The sequence below is a fragment of the Brassica napus genome, chromosome C3 (assembly GCF_020379485.1).
Source record: "Brassica napus cultivar Da-Ae chromosome C3, Da-Ae, whole genome shotgun sequence".
Taxonomy (NCBI): domain Eukaryota; kingdom Viridiplantae; phylum Streptophyta; class Magnoliopsida; order Brassicales; family Brassicaceae; genus Brassica; species Brassica napus.
Window position 1 is genome coordinate 9,369,471 of NC_063446.1, and position 17,420 is coordinate 9,386,890.

The window sequence follows — 17,420 nt, forward strand, 5'->3', positions numbered from 1 at the left end:
ATATAACTTAGAAAAGAGAGAAGATTGAGACATCTAGAAGCTAATAATTTTTTTTACAAATTTTATACTAAAAACCTCTGTTCAAAAACGCGTCCGCCTGGCCGTTTACTCGCCCGATTAAATGGTGATCGGAAGGCTACCGTGGCGAGGAGGAGGTAATCGGTGGTTCTAGGCGCTGAAACTAAAAAACTTTGAAAAATCGAAATTTCAAGAGCTAAATCGGCGTCTATCTCATGAATCTATTATATTTAGGTGAAATTCACAAGAATCTGTTGTGAAAACTATGAAATCGTGCAAAAAAAAAATGAAGAACAAGTGATTTTGAGATCTGGAAAACGCAGATAAGAGGTTGATGATGGAGGTAAAATCGTATTTTGTCATTCATTAAACTAAAATCAGAAAAATGATGCAAAACAAAGTGTTACCAACTCGAACTCGCGACCCTATGAATTTGTAAGAAAACGACACTGACCGCTAGACTACATAGTCTTAATGTTTATTTGTCACTTACTTAATATATGTACTATAACTAGGCGCCGAGTACGCCCCGCTTACTCCCTGATTATTTGATAACTCGCTAGGCCTAGGGTCACCGTCCGACTAACGCGTAGCGTAATTCTGAACAGGGCTAAAAACAATGAATAAAGAAGATAATGTTAGGAAATATTAATGAATAAAGAAAGATAAGATGTTAGAGTAGTAATACGACTGTCGTGTGTTTAAGAAAAAAGAGAAGAGTCAAAGAAACTGCTTCGAACGCCAACCTATCACGCGCCTCTGCGGTGTCATCGCAGACGTCGCCATTTATAATTACCGTGTAATGTGTCTGTATACCCCTCTTATAGTCCAAATTGTGGATCTATTTACATGTTAAGAGGAAAAATACAAAGGATTTTACCCAAAGATAAATAATATAAAGAATATTCAGACTCTTCAAGAATCAGCAAAATGTTACGGCTAGATGTATAAATATATTTCCAATTAAACAAAGAACGGGATAACCACACAGTTGCCAACGGGAGCAAATGAATGAGCTAGCTGAAACCCAACTTTTATATATTCAAAGTTAAAATTAGTTTCAATTAATATTTAATAATGATGAAATAATATGCAAAATAAATTTTAATCCAAGTAATACTAATTAGTTTTAAATTGCAACTTTATAATAAACTTAAACATTACATGGTATTAAAATCACCCGATTGTTGGATCACTTGATATTAATTTTACAATTGTTCATAAATAAATATAATGAGATTTAAATAAAATAAATTTTCATAACGATAGTTAAATATAATATTAAAAGTAAGTGTCAATTCTCTCATTATCAAATGATCAATTAGTGATCAATTAGTTTTGAGTTGAACACTTATAATAAACTCAAATTTAACAACCAGTATTTGAGTATTGGGACACAGTTGGAAATATAATACTAATAAATAAGTGTTATGGAATTAGGTGAACTAATGTTTATAACAACTCAGACAGAATGCTTAATAGTAACAATTTAACAAATTAAAGTAATTGTTAAAGGAAACCCCAACAATTTTAATTTAAGAAAAATACAGAAGAATACTGGTGAAATTTTATGGCTAACTGGATTCAAGAAAAGCAATATGACTTTGTCGTAAAAAACACCAAAAAAAAACTAAGGATGGACGTTGTTTTCATAATAATTAAGTCAAGAATATATCTTCTTAGTTCGAGTTTATAAGCCTTCAAAAACCTATTATAAATACACACCCCTCAAACGTTTAGTCAGGATTAAATGAACACACGTGAACACCAACCTAGCTCGTTCTCTACAAAGCCTTCAAAAACCTATTATAAATACACACCTCTCAAACTCTCTCCCTTCAACTCTAAGCTTTGCTTTCTTCCTTCTATATTCTCAAACTTCCAGAAAACCTCAAACTTCGAGACGGTGAGATCGTGATCAAAGTAGACATGCGAGGTCCAGGATCATCACCATGTGCTTCGTGTAAGCTTCTTCGAAGACGCTGTGCCAAGGAATGTATCTTTGCACCTTATTTCCCTCCTGACGATCCTCATAAATTCGCCATTGTTCATAAGGTCTTCGGGGCAAGCAACGTCAGCAAAATGTTGCAGGTTCTACTTCGTTCCCATTTTGTTTTATTTTGTTCGGTTCAAAGCTTTCAAAGATGTACACGATCACTTGATATCTATCTAAAACACTTTGCTAATATAAACGTATTTTACTCCCAGAATTCACTTTGATACTCTTTTTAATTATGCTTCCAAAAATTATATGAACATATACAAGAAGTAATAATTAATGGCAACTTCCTTTATATATATAATAAATGGTTACATGGTTGGTATGAATTGTCACAGGAGCTACCGGTTCATCAAAGAGCTGACGCGGTGAATAGTCTGGTTTTCGAAGCAAACGCACGAGTTAGAGATCCGGTATATGGCTGCGTAGGAGCAATCTCCTACTTACAAAATCAAGTCACCCAGCTTCAAATGCAACTAGCAGTGGCTCAAACCGAGATTCTCTGCATCCAAATGCAACACGAGCCAGCTTTACAATCTCATCACGAAGTATTTGAACTAGACCAAGACGACAAAGCTCACTTGCTACACAGCAACAATAACAGCATCAATAACTGCAACAACAACTATAACTTGGCCTATGCTATGTCTTCTGGGCAATTGAACTCTAATTTTGCTTCTCCAAGCAGTATAATACAGATGCAAATGCAAGACCCTCTTAAGCAAGAATCTCTTTGGACTTGACTTAAGCCATTGTTATAAAATTAATATTTGTTGTTTGGAAAACTCAGTGAAGGCTCGACAAGTTTGCTTCGTGGCTATGTTGAAAAAGAAAATTTCTTTTTTTGAAAACTATGGGAACAAGTTTCGTGTAAGAAAAGTAATATATAAGTCAAAAGCTTAAATGCATGCATGTGATGGTGATGAGATGTAGTTAGAAGCTTTGAGAAGTAGATATCTGTTTATTTCTCTTTTAATTTTGTTTCTTACTTTTGTTCCTTTTCGCATCGTCTGAACAATGAAACTGTAGATCTAATTCCAAACCTAATTTAATCTTTTGAAGTCTTCTAGTTTTTTTCTTTACCAACTACACTTCTTTCCCAAAGAAACCCACTCAAAATTTTGTCGCTTTCAAACTATGAGAAAATTGCATGGGTTAATATAAATACTTAATAATTTTTTTTTTTTTTTTTATAAGATCCCAAAAGCTTTTTAGACCCAAGGATTAATCAGTACGAGGTCCGCAGGATCCGCGTTTTCTTACCACTTAAAGCGTCCCGGGTGGCCAAGAGGAATCGAATCCAAGGCGATACTCATAGCTGTGAGTCCTTTACCACTAGGTCAAGACCAATAGGTTATAAATACTTAATAATTTTTAATAAAGTTATCTTAAGCAAGTTTGCTTTTGCGGAATATATATTCTTATGTATCCTAAAAATGTAGATTTTGTTCCTACTTGCGATAAAGTGAAGTTGAAATCCACTTTTTATACAAAAACAAATCTACATGATTCAACCTGTAAAATTTGTTTGACTTACTATATATATATATATTAATTCGACCGACCTCATTTGATTAATCATAGGCAACACGTTAGAACGTAAAGTCGCCTGTACTGTTGCCTTTGTACTAGACCTTTTCTTAAAAAGAAAATATAATTTTTAATTGATCAAACTCAATTAGAAAAGAGGAGGAGGTAAGTGGGTGGAGGATCCTGAGGAGGGTTTAAGGGCGCCATGGATTAAGAATCAAAGTTTTGATGTAAACTTGAGGGCGAACTCACTTATTGATATGCAGACAAAGAGATGGAACTTGAACAGACTTCACGAAGTGTTTGTTGCCGGTGATGTGGAGATTATCATGCGTAACCAACCGGTAGTAGAGAGAGCAGATTACTACACGTGGAAGTTTAACAAAAGTGGCCAGATCACGGTTAAATCGGCGTACTGGCTTGCCTCTACTACTAAAGCGAAAAGGAATCTACCGGAGGCATTCATGGAGCCCTCGGTTAATGGACTCAAAGAGGTAGTCTGGAAGGTTAAAACTCTCCCTAAAATCAGAGTGTTCTTGTGGAAATCTTTATCCTCTGCACTTCCCACTGCAGACCTGTTAAATGCCCGAGGTATGAAAGTAGATAACAGATGCCAAACCTGTGGGGACGAGTCTGACTCGATCAACCATCTCCTTTTTGAATGCTGTTTCGCTCGACGTGTTTGGGCGGAATCCTCGATTCCTCACCGAAAGGATGGGTTCGATGAGGGATCAGTGTTTACAAATATGCATTATTTGCTCAACCTTAAGGAAATCACCTATTTGACAGAGGAAGATAGGAGAGTGTGGCCTTGGATCCTTTGGAATCTATGGAAAAGAAGGAATGAGATGCTGTTTGAAGGAAGATGTGTGTCTGCGATGGAGCTAGTACAAAAGGCGGTACAAGAGGCAAAAGAATGGTTCATGGCTCAGATGGTGGAAGAAGAATGGTCTCAAGCTGAGAAGGTTAATGACTTCATAGCTCCCCGGAAATGGGTTCCTCCGGACCATGATTGGGTTATGTGCAATATTGGAGTGGAGTTTTCTAAAAGCAAAGGCTTAGCTGGGGGGGCCTGGGTGCTAAGGAACGATAGGGGAGTGGTCCTCTGTCACAGCAGAAGAGCTTTCTCTAGCATCAAGAGCAGAGAAGAGGCTAAGGTAGTGGTGGTTTTATGGGCTTTGGAGAGTATGAGAAGTCAAAGACAGGACAAAATAATCTTTGCTGGGGAGTGTGGAGAATTATTTGGAGCTGTAGAACGTCCACAGGCGTGGCCATCCTTTCTATTTCAGGCTTCGCTAATGGGAAATGAACTAGCTGGGATTCCGGAGTGGAAGCTTAGGGTTGTTACAAGAGAAGCAAATAGAGGGGCTTTTTTCATTGCTCAAAGTGTCATAAAGTATGGCTTGGTAAATTCATATGTGGCTACAGGTCATCCTTCATGGCTGTTTGAGTTCTTTGTTAATGAAAGCAGGGCCCTCTAAAGAGCTGTCTTTTGGCAAGAAGGGAAGCTAAGTTGGAGATGTGGTTTGGAGTAATTAGTTGCAGGGGTTGCTGTACTTGCTTTGATGCTCTGTTTTTTGGCGTTATTAACCGTGCTCTGTTTTTTGGTGGTTGCTGAGGTAACAAGGAAAAGGTTTATGTAAGGTGTATTAAACTCTATTGGTTTTATGCCAATCATATATATAAATCGTACCAACTTTGACGGAAAAAAAAAAAGAAAAGAGGAGGAGGTGACGTTGAATTTGATTATGATATCTCCATGACTCCATCGCTAGTGTTCATGTGATCAGTAGACGAAAAAAATTCAAAAATATTGCCTGTCGACAAGGGAAAGAATCTTATGACTAAAAACAATCGATCATGTTCTTACAAAAATTATTATATCATTTTCTAATGCTCTTAACTTGTTTCTAACGATCGTTCCAAGCGAGAGAATTTTTTTTTTTTTTTTTGATCAACAGCGAGAGAACTTATAACTGTCTTATTCATATCATAAAATTATTGGGATGATATAAATAATATATCTTCAACTTTACGTAACATTTTTTAATAAGGAAAATAATTATATTTGTCTGTTTGTTGAAACTCTCTTAACTTTTAGTATATTATAGTACATTACACTCATGTATACATCTAGTTAATTATGCATGTCTAAATTTATAAAAAACAAAAACATCAAATTTGGTTATAAAGAAACAAAATTTATGTAAATATATATTGGCCATGTGTTATCTAGTTTCTTTAATCTACCAAACTTAAGTTAATTAAAAAGCAGAAGAGAGAATCCAGATAAATGATTTGATTACAATGACAGAATAACACTAAGCTTTTTTGGACTAATAATAACACTAAACTTTACACACATACTTTCAGACTTGTTGTCGCTTAATTAATTTATGCAGACCTCAACAAACTTTCTGTTGAAATCAAAATTATATATAGCTTCACATACTCGCTCTTCAAATGTACTTATGACAGAAGGATGCGCAACAAAATAGAATATTGTACGAATGACATGAGAATGCTAATTAATTAGTCTAGTGGCATCTTTTTTTTATATAAATAGAGTCTAGTGGCATCTTCAATAATTATATATCTTTATTTTTTTCAAAATGAAATATTATAAGTATATTCTGTTATTATTATTATTATTATTATTATTATTTTAATCATGGGTTATAAAATTTTAATTTTATTATATTTTCTAAAAGATGCAAAAAAATTATAATTTTATCTTAATTAAAATATCATTATATAAATAAATATAAAATCCAATAAACATATAATTTATCTATGAATGTATTGTAGTCTTAGTAAAGAATGAAACCTTTTATTTAAGTATTAACAGGAAATATTTAATTTTAGATATAATATTAATTAATTACATAGAATCATTTTATAAATAAAACAGCTTAAAATTCAAAATTTCCTCTTGAACCACTGAAAACACATTTCTCACATTTTTTTTTTATTTTCTTTCAAAAATAATGGATCATTTAAAATGGTCTAGATTGTGTACTGAACTTTTGGGTTTATTAAAAAAAACTGAACTTATATGTGTATGTACTTTATAGATGACATACATAGGAATAATTAATCGACCATGTGTAAATGTTTCGTCCATCACATGCAAATGCTTTTTTTTTTAACCTTTTACATACAAATGCTTTTTTCATGATAAACTACAGTTATCAAACAACGTAGAAACTGAAAGTATATTTAAAGAACATAAACTACATGTTATAAGAAATATTTCTGAAACAATTAGGTGAAACGTCAAATACCTAGCTAGTCCATGTAATAACTAAAAGTTCTAAATTCTCAAACCAAGATGATATGATATATTAACACGTTTGCTAACAGCATACGATATATCAACAATGTAGAACATATTATTAGCTATAAATTTAAAGAAATTTCCTATGATAATCTCTTTTAGTTTATTTTCACAAAAATAGCCTCCAAAAATGAAAATGACAAAAAAAAAATTTATTAAAAGATAAAAATATATTTATATTCTTTGATTAATTAATCTAGACATAGGTATAAAATTAAGAGGTGGAATTTTGTAGAAACGGTTTCACTTTTTAAAAAAAAAAATTAAAAATTTTAAAATTAAAAAAAAAATTATTTTAGTTATTTTTTTTATTAAATATTATTTTGTAACAAAAATTTTAAAATAGTAATGTTATCTCCTGCAGCGGGAGTGTATGGAATGGACAACGATGTAACAGATGGATCGTGCCTCCTGATCTATTAAGTGATGAAAGGCGTTGGATCACAATGGATGATAGTCGAACACAAGATTATATAAGGCCGAGAGCAACGATAGAAAAGTTAGCGAATCAGTCTATCCTGCAAAGTGAGTTAGGAAGCATCGTGTTATTACTTTTCTATTATCATGTTCAATTTAAAAATGTATTTGTTGTATGTTTCGAGATTCTGATACATTGTTAAACCTCAATTGATATTAATAAAATTAAGGCGTTATAAAAAAAATGTAATGCGAGAGATTGTCCATAAATCTATCTGAGCCGCCGAGCCTTTTCAGTACAACGGGGTATAAATGGAGGCCCATTACTCTAATGTTAGGCCTTGAAATAGTTACAACGAATATTGCGGTGCTGGCTTTCGTACTTTTCCAAATCTTTCGAGAAGTGGGACCGCCACCTCCATTTAGTTGACATGTAATAATGAAGAAAGATCATTCTTGTCCATTATCACGTGTCCAAATCTCACCCACACCGAAAGAAGAAGACGATTCGAACTTCGCAATGATAAAGACTTAACATTTGACCACGTTTCTTTTTGTCCCAAGGTTGCATATAAGACTCTCTCACACTCACCATAACCGCTCACTTCTCACCCTATGGATCCAACTGAATCTCACCTACTCAGATTCCGTCACGTGGTGGCCATGCCTTGGCCCGGAAGAGGCCACATCAACCCGATGATGAACCTCTGCAAACGCCTCGTCCTCCGCGACCCCAACCTCACCGTCACATTCGTGGTCACCGAAGAATGGCTCGGGCTCATCGGATCCGACCCGAAACCCGACCGGATCCACTTCGCTACTCTCCCCAATCTCATCCCTTCCGAGCTCGTCCGCGCCAACGACTTCATCGGCTTCGTCAACGCCGTCCACGCTACGCTGGAGGAGCCGTTCGAACAGCTTCTTGACCGCCTCGACTCGCCGCCTCCGACGGCGATCGTCGCCGACACTTACGTCCTATGGGCGGTGCGTGTCGGAGAACGGAGGAATATTCCGGTGGCTTCTCTCTGGACCATGTCCGCCACGATTCTCTCCCTCTTCCTTCACTCCGACCTGCTCATAAGTCACGGACATGCTCTGTTCGAACCATCAGGTAGAAACCACCCCTTAGCTTCACTTTCAGACAACAAAAAGTCTCTCCTTTACAACTGTAACTGATTATATTGAATCTTTTTATTATTATTATATTGCATCTTTTTTATTATTATTATTATTGAAACTTTAGAATCAAAAGAAGAGGAGATTGTTGACTACATCCCCGGTTTACCTCCAACGAAGCTCCGGGATCTACCGCCGTTATTCAAGGACTACCAAGTCTTCAAGAAATGTGAGTTGTGTTTCGACGAGCTCCGGAGAGCTAAGTGTCTTCTCTTCACTACCGCCTATGAGCTCGAACGTAAAGCCATAGACTTCTTAACCGCCAAGCTCGATATCCCGGTTTACGCTACCGGCCCATTAATACCCTTTGAGAAACTCTCCGACGGCAGCGAACCGGATTACATCCGGTGGCTCGATGAGCAACCGGAAAGCTCTGTTCTATACGTTTCCCAGGGGAGTTTTCTCTCGGTTTCTGAAGCTCAGATGGATGAGATAGTGGAAGGAGTTAGGGCGAGCGGGGTCCGGTTCCTTTGGGTGGCACGTGGGGGCGAGTCGAAGCTGAATAAGGCCTTTGAAGGAAGCTCGGGTGTAGTGGTGAGCTGGTGCGACCAGCTTCGCGTGCTGTGCCACGTGGCTGTAGGTGGGTTTTGGACTCATTGCGGGTTTAACTCGACTTTGGAAGGGATGTATTCAGGGGTGCCGATGCTGGCGTTTCCGTTGTTTTGGGATCAGATTCTGAATGGGAAGATGATTGTTGAGGATTGGAGGGTTGGGATTAGGATCGAGAGGAGGAAGAAGGCGGAGGTTTTGATAGGAAGAGACGAGGTCAAGGAAGTAGTGAAGAGGTTAATGGATAGAGAGAGTGAAGACGGGAAGGAGATTAGAAGAAGAGCTTGTGACCTCAGTGAGATATGTCGAGGGGCGGTTGAGGAAATGGGGTCGTCTAATGCTAACATCGACCATTTCATAAGGGGTATTAAACAAATAAAAATATGATATGATCCAATCACGTGAGAAGGAACTTGTACCTGCAAAATAAAGAGAAGAGAAAGCAGTTACTCTCGGGAGGTAGTATAAATAGATGAAATTGTTATTGAGAGAGTTAGATGGTTAGTTTGGAGCCTTGTGGCTTAGGCTTGTTTCTCCTAGGAGATTCAAGATAGCTTTCCTTTGTAACCCTCCGTTCTTGACAGAAATATACTTGACTTCTATCAAAATACAACTTGAGCATTATTATTCGTATTCCTAGTGATATATCTCTTATTAGTCGAAATTGTTCTTTGTTCTGTTCTGTCGAGTCTCCTACCTTGTATATATTTCTAAGAGGAAGGTTCTTGCTCGGAGGTAATGGAGGAATCGGACGTGTCAGGGTCTTTCAAAATGGTTCTAATATTTTTGAAATGCATAAAACACACTCACACAACTTAGATGAAGAAGAAACATCAAGTTATAACTTTAGATTACGAGGCTAGACAAAATATACCTTTCCAGGTCCCAGTTCATAACTGCTCTTAAGTCCTTTGGATAAGAGCGTCTTTAGTCTTTACTGTCGTCTCCCATTGGATTTTCCATTTTGTTTAGTGACAACATAACCCCTTTTTTTGGTCGAACAACTAGTTTGATTTAATCATAAAGCGTGCGTTACACTCCTGATGAGTTTCATCAACAAATTCAAAGACAATAATCTGCCTGATCCTTTGATCAGAGACTTTACTCGTATGCTTCTCCAAGGCTTAGCCACTATCCACGCACACGGTTACGTTCACTGCAACCTCAAACCGGAGAACATCCTCGTTTTCCCTAGCCACATCAACCAACGACAACGGCACGTGCAGACCTTATTTCGAGTTGAAGATTTCGGATTTCGGGTTGTCGAAAAAGGGAGGAGACAGTAGCTGGTGGGAACCTAGTCGTCCGTTTGCGGAACATCGATCTACATGTCTCCGAACTCGGTTTCTTATGGAGAGACAGGGAAAGATCTCGACTTGTGGTCGTTGGGGTGTTGTGTACTGGGAAGGGACCTTGGTGGCATAAGAACTATGAAGTGAGTGATCTCAAGAAGGGGCAAGAGCCACTGATTCCGAGTTACCTTCCTTTGGAAGAAAAACTCTTTATCATGACTTGCTTTTGGCGGAGAACAACAGACGCGACAAGATTGTTAAAGCATATATATGCATGCGTGGAGACGAGCGGACACAGCCTTCTCCTGTGACTGTGAGTGATAATATTAAGGCTAAAATAGCTCTTCAACTGGAAAACTTTGTTAGAAGGAATTTTTCTAAAACCCAAAGCATTCGTGTACCTGCTGCTGCTCAACTCATGCCCAACAAGACCATCATCGCCTAGTTCTGCTCCTGTTCCACTACCTCATCTTTTTTAATCTGTGAATCAAGCTCTCTTTATTGATTTTGTAGAGAATTATGTATATTGACTTTTTGTTTTAAAACTATTCGAGAACTTCGACCACCTCCATCAGTAGGAACTTATGATGGGGTTTAAGGATTATTTTAGTCATAAATTTTGAAATTTTTTAAATTAAAAATCTCTCTAAAAAATGGTTCCAATGGTAAAACCTCAAATAAAGTTCTAAAGAATATTATTCCTTACCATTCCCATACAAACTTTTGTTCACCCTTCATGATTTTTGGATATCTATCCGTATGTGAATCCCTTGTATCAACTCCTCCACCTGCAACAATGGAAACACCACAACCGCAAATCAAAATACTCTCATTCTCATATTCACCAATCAATGATAAAGCAATCAAGAGAAACAATGACCCATTTCCAGAAAAATCAAAATAGAAAGCGTTGATCCGATCCCTTCTTTCTCTAAGCCAAGTGACAAGTTAATCTGGGATCTGACCGGAGAATCTGTTGTTGTTGAGATGGAGATGGTTAGATCCGAGAGAAGAGAGAGAGGTCTTTGACGATGGTCCCTTTGAGATTCGCTTGGTTTAGATCTATGTCGGTTACGGACGAGCATGAACAGAACCAGGATCGCAATTAGGTTTCCGTCACCGCCACCGCCGCAGACCCAAACTCCACCTTCGCCGATTCCTACTCCAATGCCGTAGTCACCGACGCATGTACCCAGCCTCTGCTTGATCTAGTTGACACGTATGGGTTCTTAGTGTCTCTTAAAACTCTCTTTACAGAACCAGTTTTAAAATTTAATTTCTTTTTTTATTTATCTTTTTAGCTTTTTGGTTTAGAAACCCAAGTTAAAAACTCCCGATGGAGCTTCTCTTATGCTTCTGCATGTTTTCTTCTTCTTATTATGCATATAAATATGTTCTCCTTTTACTAGTTGAATTAAATGTGTATGTGTACAGTTTCAATTATGTTAAACTCAGCCTTGGGTTGAGGAGTTAGTAAGATCATGATTATTGAGAATTTTTAGGGTGGAGTTCTTATCAGCATATAAAAACTCGTTTCTTAACTTTTAACTAAAAAGGCTAAGAACCGGTTCTTAAATAAGAGTTTTAAAAGCCGGTTTTTAACTTTTTTAGTTAAAAGTTAAGAGACGGGTTCTTATATTCTGATAAGAACCCTACTCTAAGAACTCCACAATAATCATGTTCTTAAATCTTATCACTTAGGGATTTAACAGTGTAAGTTTTGTAGGGTGTAGCTAACTATATATATATAACACAATTCACTGATCTTTTATAGTGAATAACTTGACATATATTTTTTTTTTTTTTGAACTGGACATATATTATCTTATTTGAAGTTTTTTGACATTAATTAACTTGAAGAAAATTCTCAAAATCTCACGACAAAATACAACAACATTGACGACTGCGTCCGAAAGGTACACATATAGCATTATTAAATGGTGGTTTGTTCACTCCACATCTATCATAACAATTTTCTTTCTTCTTACAAGGTCCTCGGAAATCACAAACCGACGAAGCATCCTTAATTCCTGAATAAACCACCACAAGTAAATATATATTATATATACATGGTAAGTCATTATTTTAAGTTTCTTACTAATATGTAAGATACAAATGGTTTTAAGAGAATACTAAGAGGAAAAAAAATCAAACTTACGAGTGGATTGAACAACAATGAAAACTGAAGCAATGATTAAAAGAGCAACAAAGTAAAGTTTTGATGATGCCATCCTAAAGTTAAAAATTAAGCAATATAAAATGGATAATGATTATTTTACTACTCACAACATGAATTATCTATCTCTGTGGTTATTATATAGCCAAAATTTTAAATAATATATAGTAACTGTAAGACGTTATAAAAGAAAATATTAACTGTAAGACGTTTTAAAAGAAGTATCTTCAATTAAAGTTTTGGTGCGTTTTTGGATTGTACATACACCTATGTATAGTTACATACCATTATAAGTTAATACCAATTAATTACATTCATTGTCAAATTAGTAAAAACGTAAGTATTCATTATTTTATACAAGAATATACATTAAGATCTAACCAAAAAAAGTATCTCATATATATTAAAAAGAAACATTAATGAGATATTCATGTGTCATCACCACAATAAATTTTAGAATCCTTAGAGAAATATGTTGGTCCATCTAAATATTTAATAAGATATTTTTTAAACCAACCATAAATTTATTATTAATATCTTTCATTCATTCCTTAAATAAAAACTAATGTATATATATGAAAATTAATGATTTAAATAATAAATATTTGATTAAAATTAGTGTATACTCTACCATATTTGTTTAAAATTAAATCAATAAAATAAATTAAACAACTACATTAACTATATAATAAAATTTAGATTTTTCTATATGTTATATTTCATTTTTTTTAAACGACTATAAATTACTAAAACTGTTAAAAGTTTCGCATTCAAATTTTTGTGATTCATGGTTTAATATTTTTGTTATGATAAGATACAAATGATTACAAAATCATATAACTAAAAAGTTTTACTTAATATAAAACGTAAAAGATATATATATATTTGATTGTCACGTGACTGATCTCTTTCTTCTGATTAGTCTCGGATTTGATTGTCACGTGACTGATCTCTTTCTTTTTTGTTTAAAAGGTTGGGTCCAAACTTTTAAAACACCAGAGACATAGTGTCAAGCACTGATATTTTCAACGCTGGCGCTTTTTTATCTACTCTTTTGAATATCCTTGCAATCACTTGTTTGAAATGCATAAAACACACTCACACAAACCTTTTCCATCCCACCTCTATTTCTATCTCTATATTTTTCTTAAAATAGATAAACTCTATTATAGATGTGAAAATGTTCAAATGTATATCTCTATAATAGAGTTCATCTATTTATAAGAGAAAATATAGAGATATGCTATTTTCACCTCTAAATATAGTAATTTTCCTCTATATTTTTTTCTAAAATAGATAAACTCTATTATAAAGGTATACATTGGAGCATTTTCACCTCTATAATAGAGATCTTTATCTTAGAAAAAATTATAGAGGTGTACATTGGAGACGCTATTAGACGAAGAATAAACATCAAGTTATAACTTAGATTACGAGGCTAGACAAAATATACCTTTCCAGGTCGCAGTTCATAACTGTTCTTAAACCATGATTAACCCGAAGTTCTTAAAGTGAGGTTTTTAGCGGAAGTTAAGAAACTGTTTCTTAACTTTTAATTTTCGTTAAGAACCATATTATAAGAACCCCAAGTTATTCATGTTATTTAAGTCCTCTGGATAAGAGCGTTTTAGTCTTTACTGTCTTCTCTCACTGGATTTTCCATTTTGTTTAGTGACAAAATAACCCTTTTTTTAAGTGACAGCACAACTTTTAAAAAAGGAAACTAAGACATTTTATTTTTAGTCAAATTCTAATTTTGTAACGACAATAGTCTAATACAAGTCCAACAGAGTGAAAATTGTTTTCACTGTGCGGATTAAGATTTTTTTTTTATAACGCTGATTTATTATATAATCTTACAATTATGATACGAGAAAAATTACATAGGCGATTCGACAACCGACAATACTACCTGTCTTATGAACACCTACGCCTAACTGCATCAGTTGGAGTCGTCCTATGAAGATCTAAGTCTAACCAAATTTACTTACACCATATTGAAGATCTCTTGTAAACCTTTCTTCCGTAGTCTGCCTAATTGTTTAATAAATCGCTATTTCCGGGATTTGAAACTTGAATTTTCTGTAATCTACAATAAATTGCATAGTCTGGGATTCGAACCCTAAACCTGGGTGTAAAAACCTTTAAACCTTAACCAATAGGCTATGGTGCTTTCACGATTAAGATTTTTTTAGAGCGGGTAAGAAAATGAAAAAAATTGTCCAAAAGCAAATTCGTAAAATGATTGATCCAACGATTAGAATATATTAGATTGTGGGAAGTGGGAACAAAGGCAGATTTTGTTACTTTCCTTTTTGCTTGGTGACTCCATCATTATTTTTTGTTGTGAAATAGAAAAAGGAAATTGGAAGTTGTCGACGCGGTTATCCTTATATGTATATACTATATTTGTTGCGACTCGCTAACCAAACATTATTTGCTAATTCTCTCAGATTTCACTTCAGTTAGGGTTTCTTTCTTCTAACCTTAGAGAATCCATCTTCAACTGTTTGCAATGGCAAGACCAGATTTGTTCTTTGTTAAGCTTCTTGGCAAAGGTTCCTTTGGTTCCGTCAGTCTCTATCAAGGCCTTCGCTACGACGGCGCTATGGTCTCCGTTGCCGTTAAGACCTCCGACAGTCAACATGCAGAGTCTCTCTTCAGAGAGGTACAAATACTGTCTGAATTCAAAGGGTGTCCGAGAATCGTCCAGTGCTACAACACCAGTGTGAAAGGAAGTCTCAACCAATTTAATGGTTGCGTGGAGTACAAGATTCCCTTGGAATACGCTCCTGGTGGAAGCCTGATGAGTTTCAACAAAACATTCAAAGACAATAAGTTGCCTGATCCTTTGATCAGAGACTTTACTCGTATGCTTCTCCAAGGCTTAGCCACGATTCACGCACACGGTTACGTACACTGCGACCTCAAACCAGAGAACATCCTTGTTTTCCCTAGCTACGCCTACAAGAACGGCGCGTGGAGATCTTCTTTCGAGTTGAAGATTTCTGATTTCGGCTTGTCGAGAAGGGAAGGAGACAGTAGCTGGTGGGAACCTAATCATCCGTTCGCGGGAACATCGATCTACATGTCTCCGGACTCGGTTTCTTACGGAGAGACAGGGAAAGATCTCGACTTATGGTCGTTGGGGTGCTGTGTACTGGAGATGTACACTGGGGAGGGACCTTGGTGTCATAAGAACTATGAAGTGGATGATCTCATGAATGGCCAAGAGCCGCTGATTCCAAGCGACCTTCCTTTCGAAGCAAAACTCTTTATCATGACTTGCTTTGCGCCTAGGACAAAAGACGCGACAAGATTGTTGAAGCATATATTCGTGCGTGAAGACGACGGGAACAAGATCACACAGCCTTCTCCTGTGAGCGATAATATAAAGGCAAAATCAGCTCTGCAACTGGCGAACTTTGTTAGAAGGAATGTTTCTACAACCAAAACCATTCGTGTGCTTGCTGCTGCTCAAGTCATGCCTAACAAGACCATCATGGCCTAGCTTTGCTCCTGTTCCAATACTTCTTCTTTAATCAGTATTTCTCCTTTGAATAGTTGAATTGAATGTGTATAAGTTCGCGTGGAGATTGTTTATTTCTTTAAATTGTATAACTTCCATGATTATCTGTAATCACACTTAAGTTTATCATAGCTTTAACTTGGAGGTAACAGAACTGTTGCAGGAGGAATACTCAATCAACTATTTCTTTAATGGGATGTTGGCAAGTAGACTAAAAGTTGTATAATACAGATTCATATTCAACTGTTGCGAAAAATAACAATTTTTGAGCATTGATATAACAATTTTCCAAATTTGGGGTTTTGTGGTTTGTTTGTATTCATTCCACTCTTCGCTGACTGTTTTCAAAGTTGCGCCTTTGCTTTCTTTTTTGCCTTTTTTTTTTGTTGCCTCTCTCCCCATTGGACGGGCACTTGATCCTACTGAGTTTGATCCTACGGAGTTTGAATCACTTGCATCACTCTCTCGGGATCTTTTAGATCCACTACTTGTCGAGCCAGTATTTCCTCCTACTTGACTACCATAGCGCGGTTGATCACGAACAGCAAGCCACTCCGACATTAAATTGAATTGTTCATTCTTACCACTTGAATATAATTCGTGCGCTTTTGCCAATACATCATTCTCCGACCATCCACTTTGTTGCATACGCCTAGCATTATCGTAAGCGCCACTCCATTTGCTCAACTTTTTATTCATATAGTTGAAATGATTTCGGCATGAAGCTCCATCACGGGGAGGATCAAATGAGCAATGCTCATTACAATACTCAGAAATTTTACTTCAGTATGCTTCGCTTTTTTGGTTTCTGCCAACAATGCTGTCTGTTCCATATTTAATCCATCCACTAAGTAGGACCAAATTTTGATCGGTCGTCCACTTAGGGCTTCTACGGCGTGCTTGAGCTGAATCATCTGCATTTGCATCTGGAATGGGTTTACTAACACCGGTCATGCTACCAAGAGCTATTTGGGTAGAAAATTCGGGAAATTCATCTGCTCTCAGAACATTTTCCTCACCCGTTGGAGTAGAAGAAACATGAGGTGTTTGAGAAAAATATTGCATCATCGATCCATAATTTAGAGGATAATTCGGGACAGATGATGGCATGAAGAAATTTGGTGAAAAACCATAATTTGGCAAATTTTAGGGTTGGTTGGAAGTTTGGTTCTGAAATTGATAATTGTTGGGATTTTGGAAATTTAAGGGAAAACTAGAAGAGTTTTGAGTGTTAAAAGGATTATTATTGACATCCATTTAACAAAAAAGAAGGTTTAAAATACTAAAATAGTTGATTATAATGAAAAATGATGTTTTTTTTTCTATGTCGAAATGAGGTGAGAGTGGTCTCTATTTATAGAGGAAAACAAATCTTGAATTTTGATATAATTTTTATT

At 35.9% G+C, this 17,420-nt stretch overlaps 3 protein-coding genes and 1 pseudogene across 4 annotated transcripts; 3 read left to right on the top strand and 1 right to left on the bottom strand.

Annotated features, from left to right (window-relative positions):
- Nucleotides 1-225: 225 nt before the first annotated feature.
- LOC106385910 lies at nucleotides 226-2,938 on the top strand (annotated as a pseudogene).
- A 4,828-nt stretch (nucleotides 2,939-7,766) lies between these two features.
- Nucleotides 7,767-9,650, top strand: LOC106387885 (UDP-glycosyltransferase 87A2). Its single transcript, XM_013827819.3, has 2 exons — nucleotides 7,767-8,412; nucleotides 8,545-9,650. Exons 1-2 carry the CDS (start codon nucleotides 7,917-7,919, stop codon nucleotides 9,411-9,413), a joined length of 1,365 nt encoding a protein of 454 aa, XP_013683273.2. The 5' UTR covers nucleotides 7,767-7,916; the 3' UTR covers nucleotides 9,414-9,650.
- Nucleotides 9,642-12,959, bottom strand: LOC111203930 (putative defensin-like protein 271). Of its 2 annotated transcripts, XM_048752407.1 has the most exons (5): nucleotides 12,477-12,959; nucleotides 11,284-12,348; nucleotides 11,025-11,106; nucleotides 10,720-10,798; nucleotides 9,642-10,629 (listed from the first exon to the last, which is right to left on the bottom strand). In XM_048752407.1, exons 1-2 carry the CDS (start codon nucleotides 12,547-12,549, stop codon nucleotides 12,194-12,196), a joined length of 228 nt encoding a protein of 75 aa, XP_048608364.1. In that variant the 5' UTR covers nucleotides 12,550-12,959; the 3' UTR covers nucleotides 9,642-10,629; nucleotides 10,720-10,798; nucleotides 11,025-11,106; nucleotides 11,284-12,193. The 2 variants fall into 2 exon arrangements, with proteins under 2 accessions (XP_048608364.1, XP_022553804.1); XM_022698083.2 differs by having other exon boundaries at nucleotides 11,025-12,348.
- A 442-nt stretch (nucleotides 12,960-13,401) lies between these two features.
- On the top strand, nucleotides 13,402-17,075 carry LOC106383837 (mitogen-activated protein kinase kinase kinase 20-like). The gene has a single exon (XM_048752406.1). The coding sequence runs from the start codon at nucleotides 15,010-15,012 to the stop codon at nucleotides 16,003-16,005; it is 996 nt and encodes a 331-aa protein (XP_048608363.1). The 5' UTR covers nucleotides 13,402-15,009; the 3' UTR covers nucleotides 16,006-17,075.
- Nucleotides 17,076-17,420: the final 345 nt, after the last annotated feature.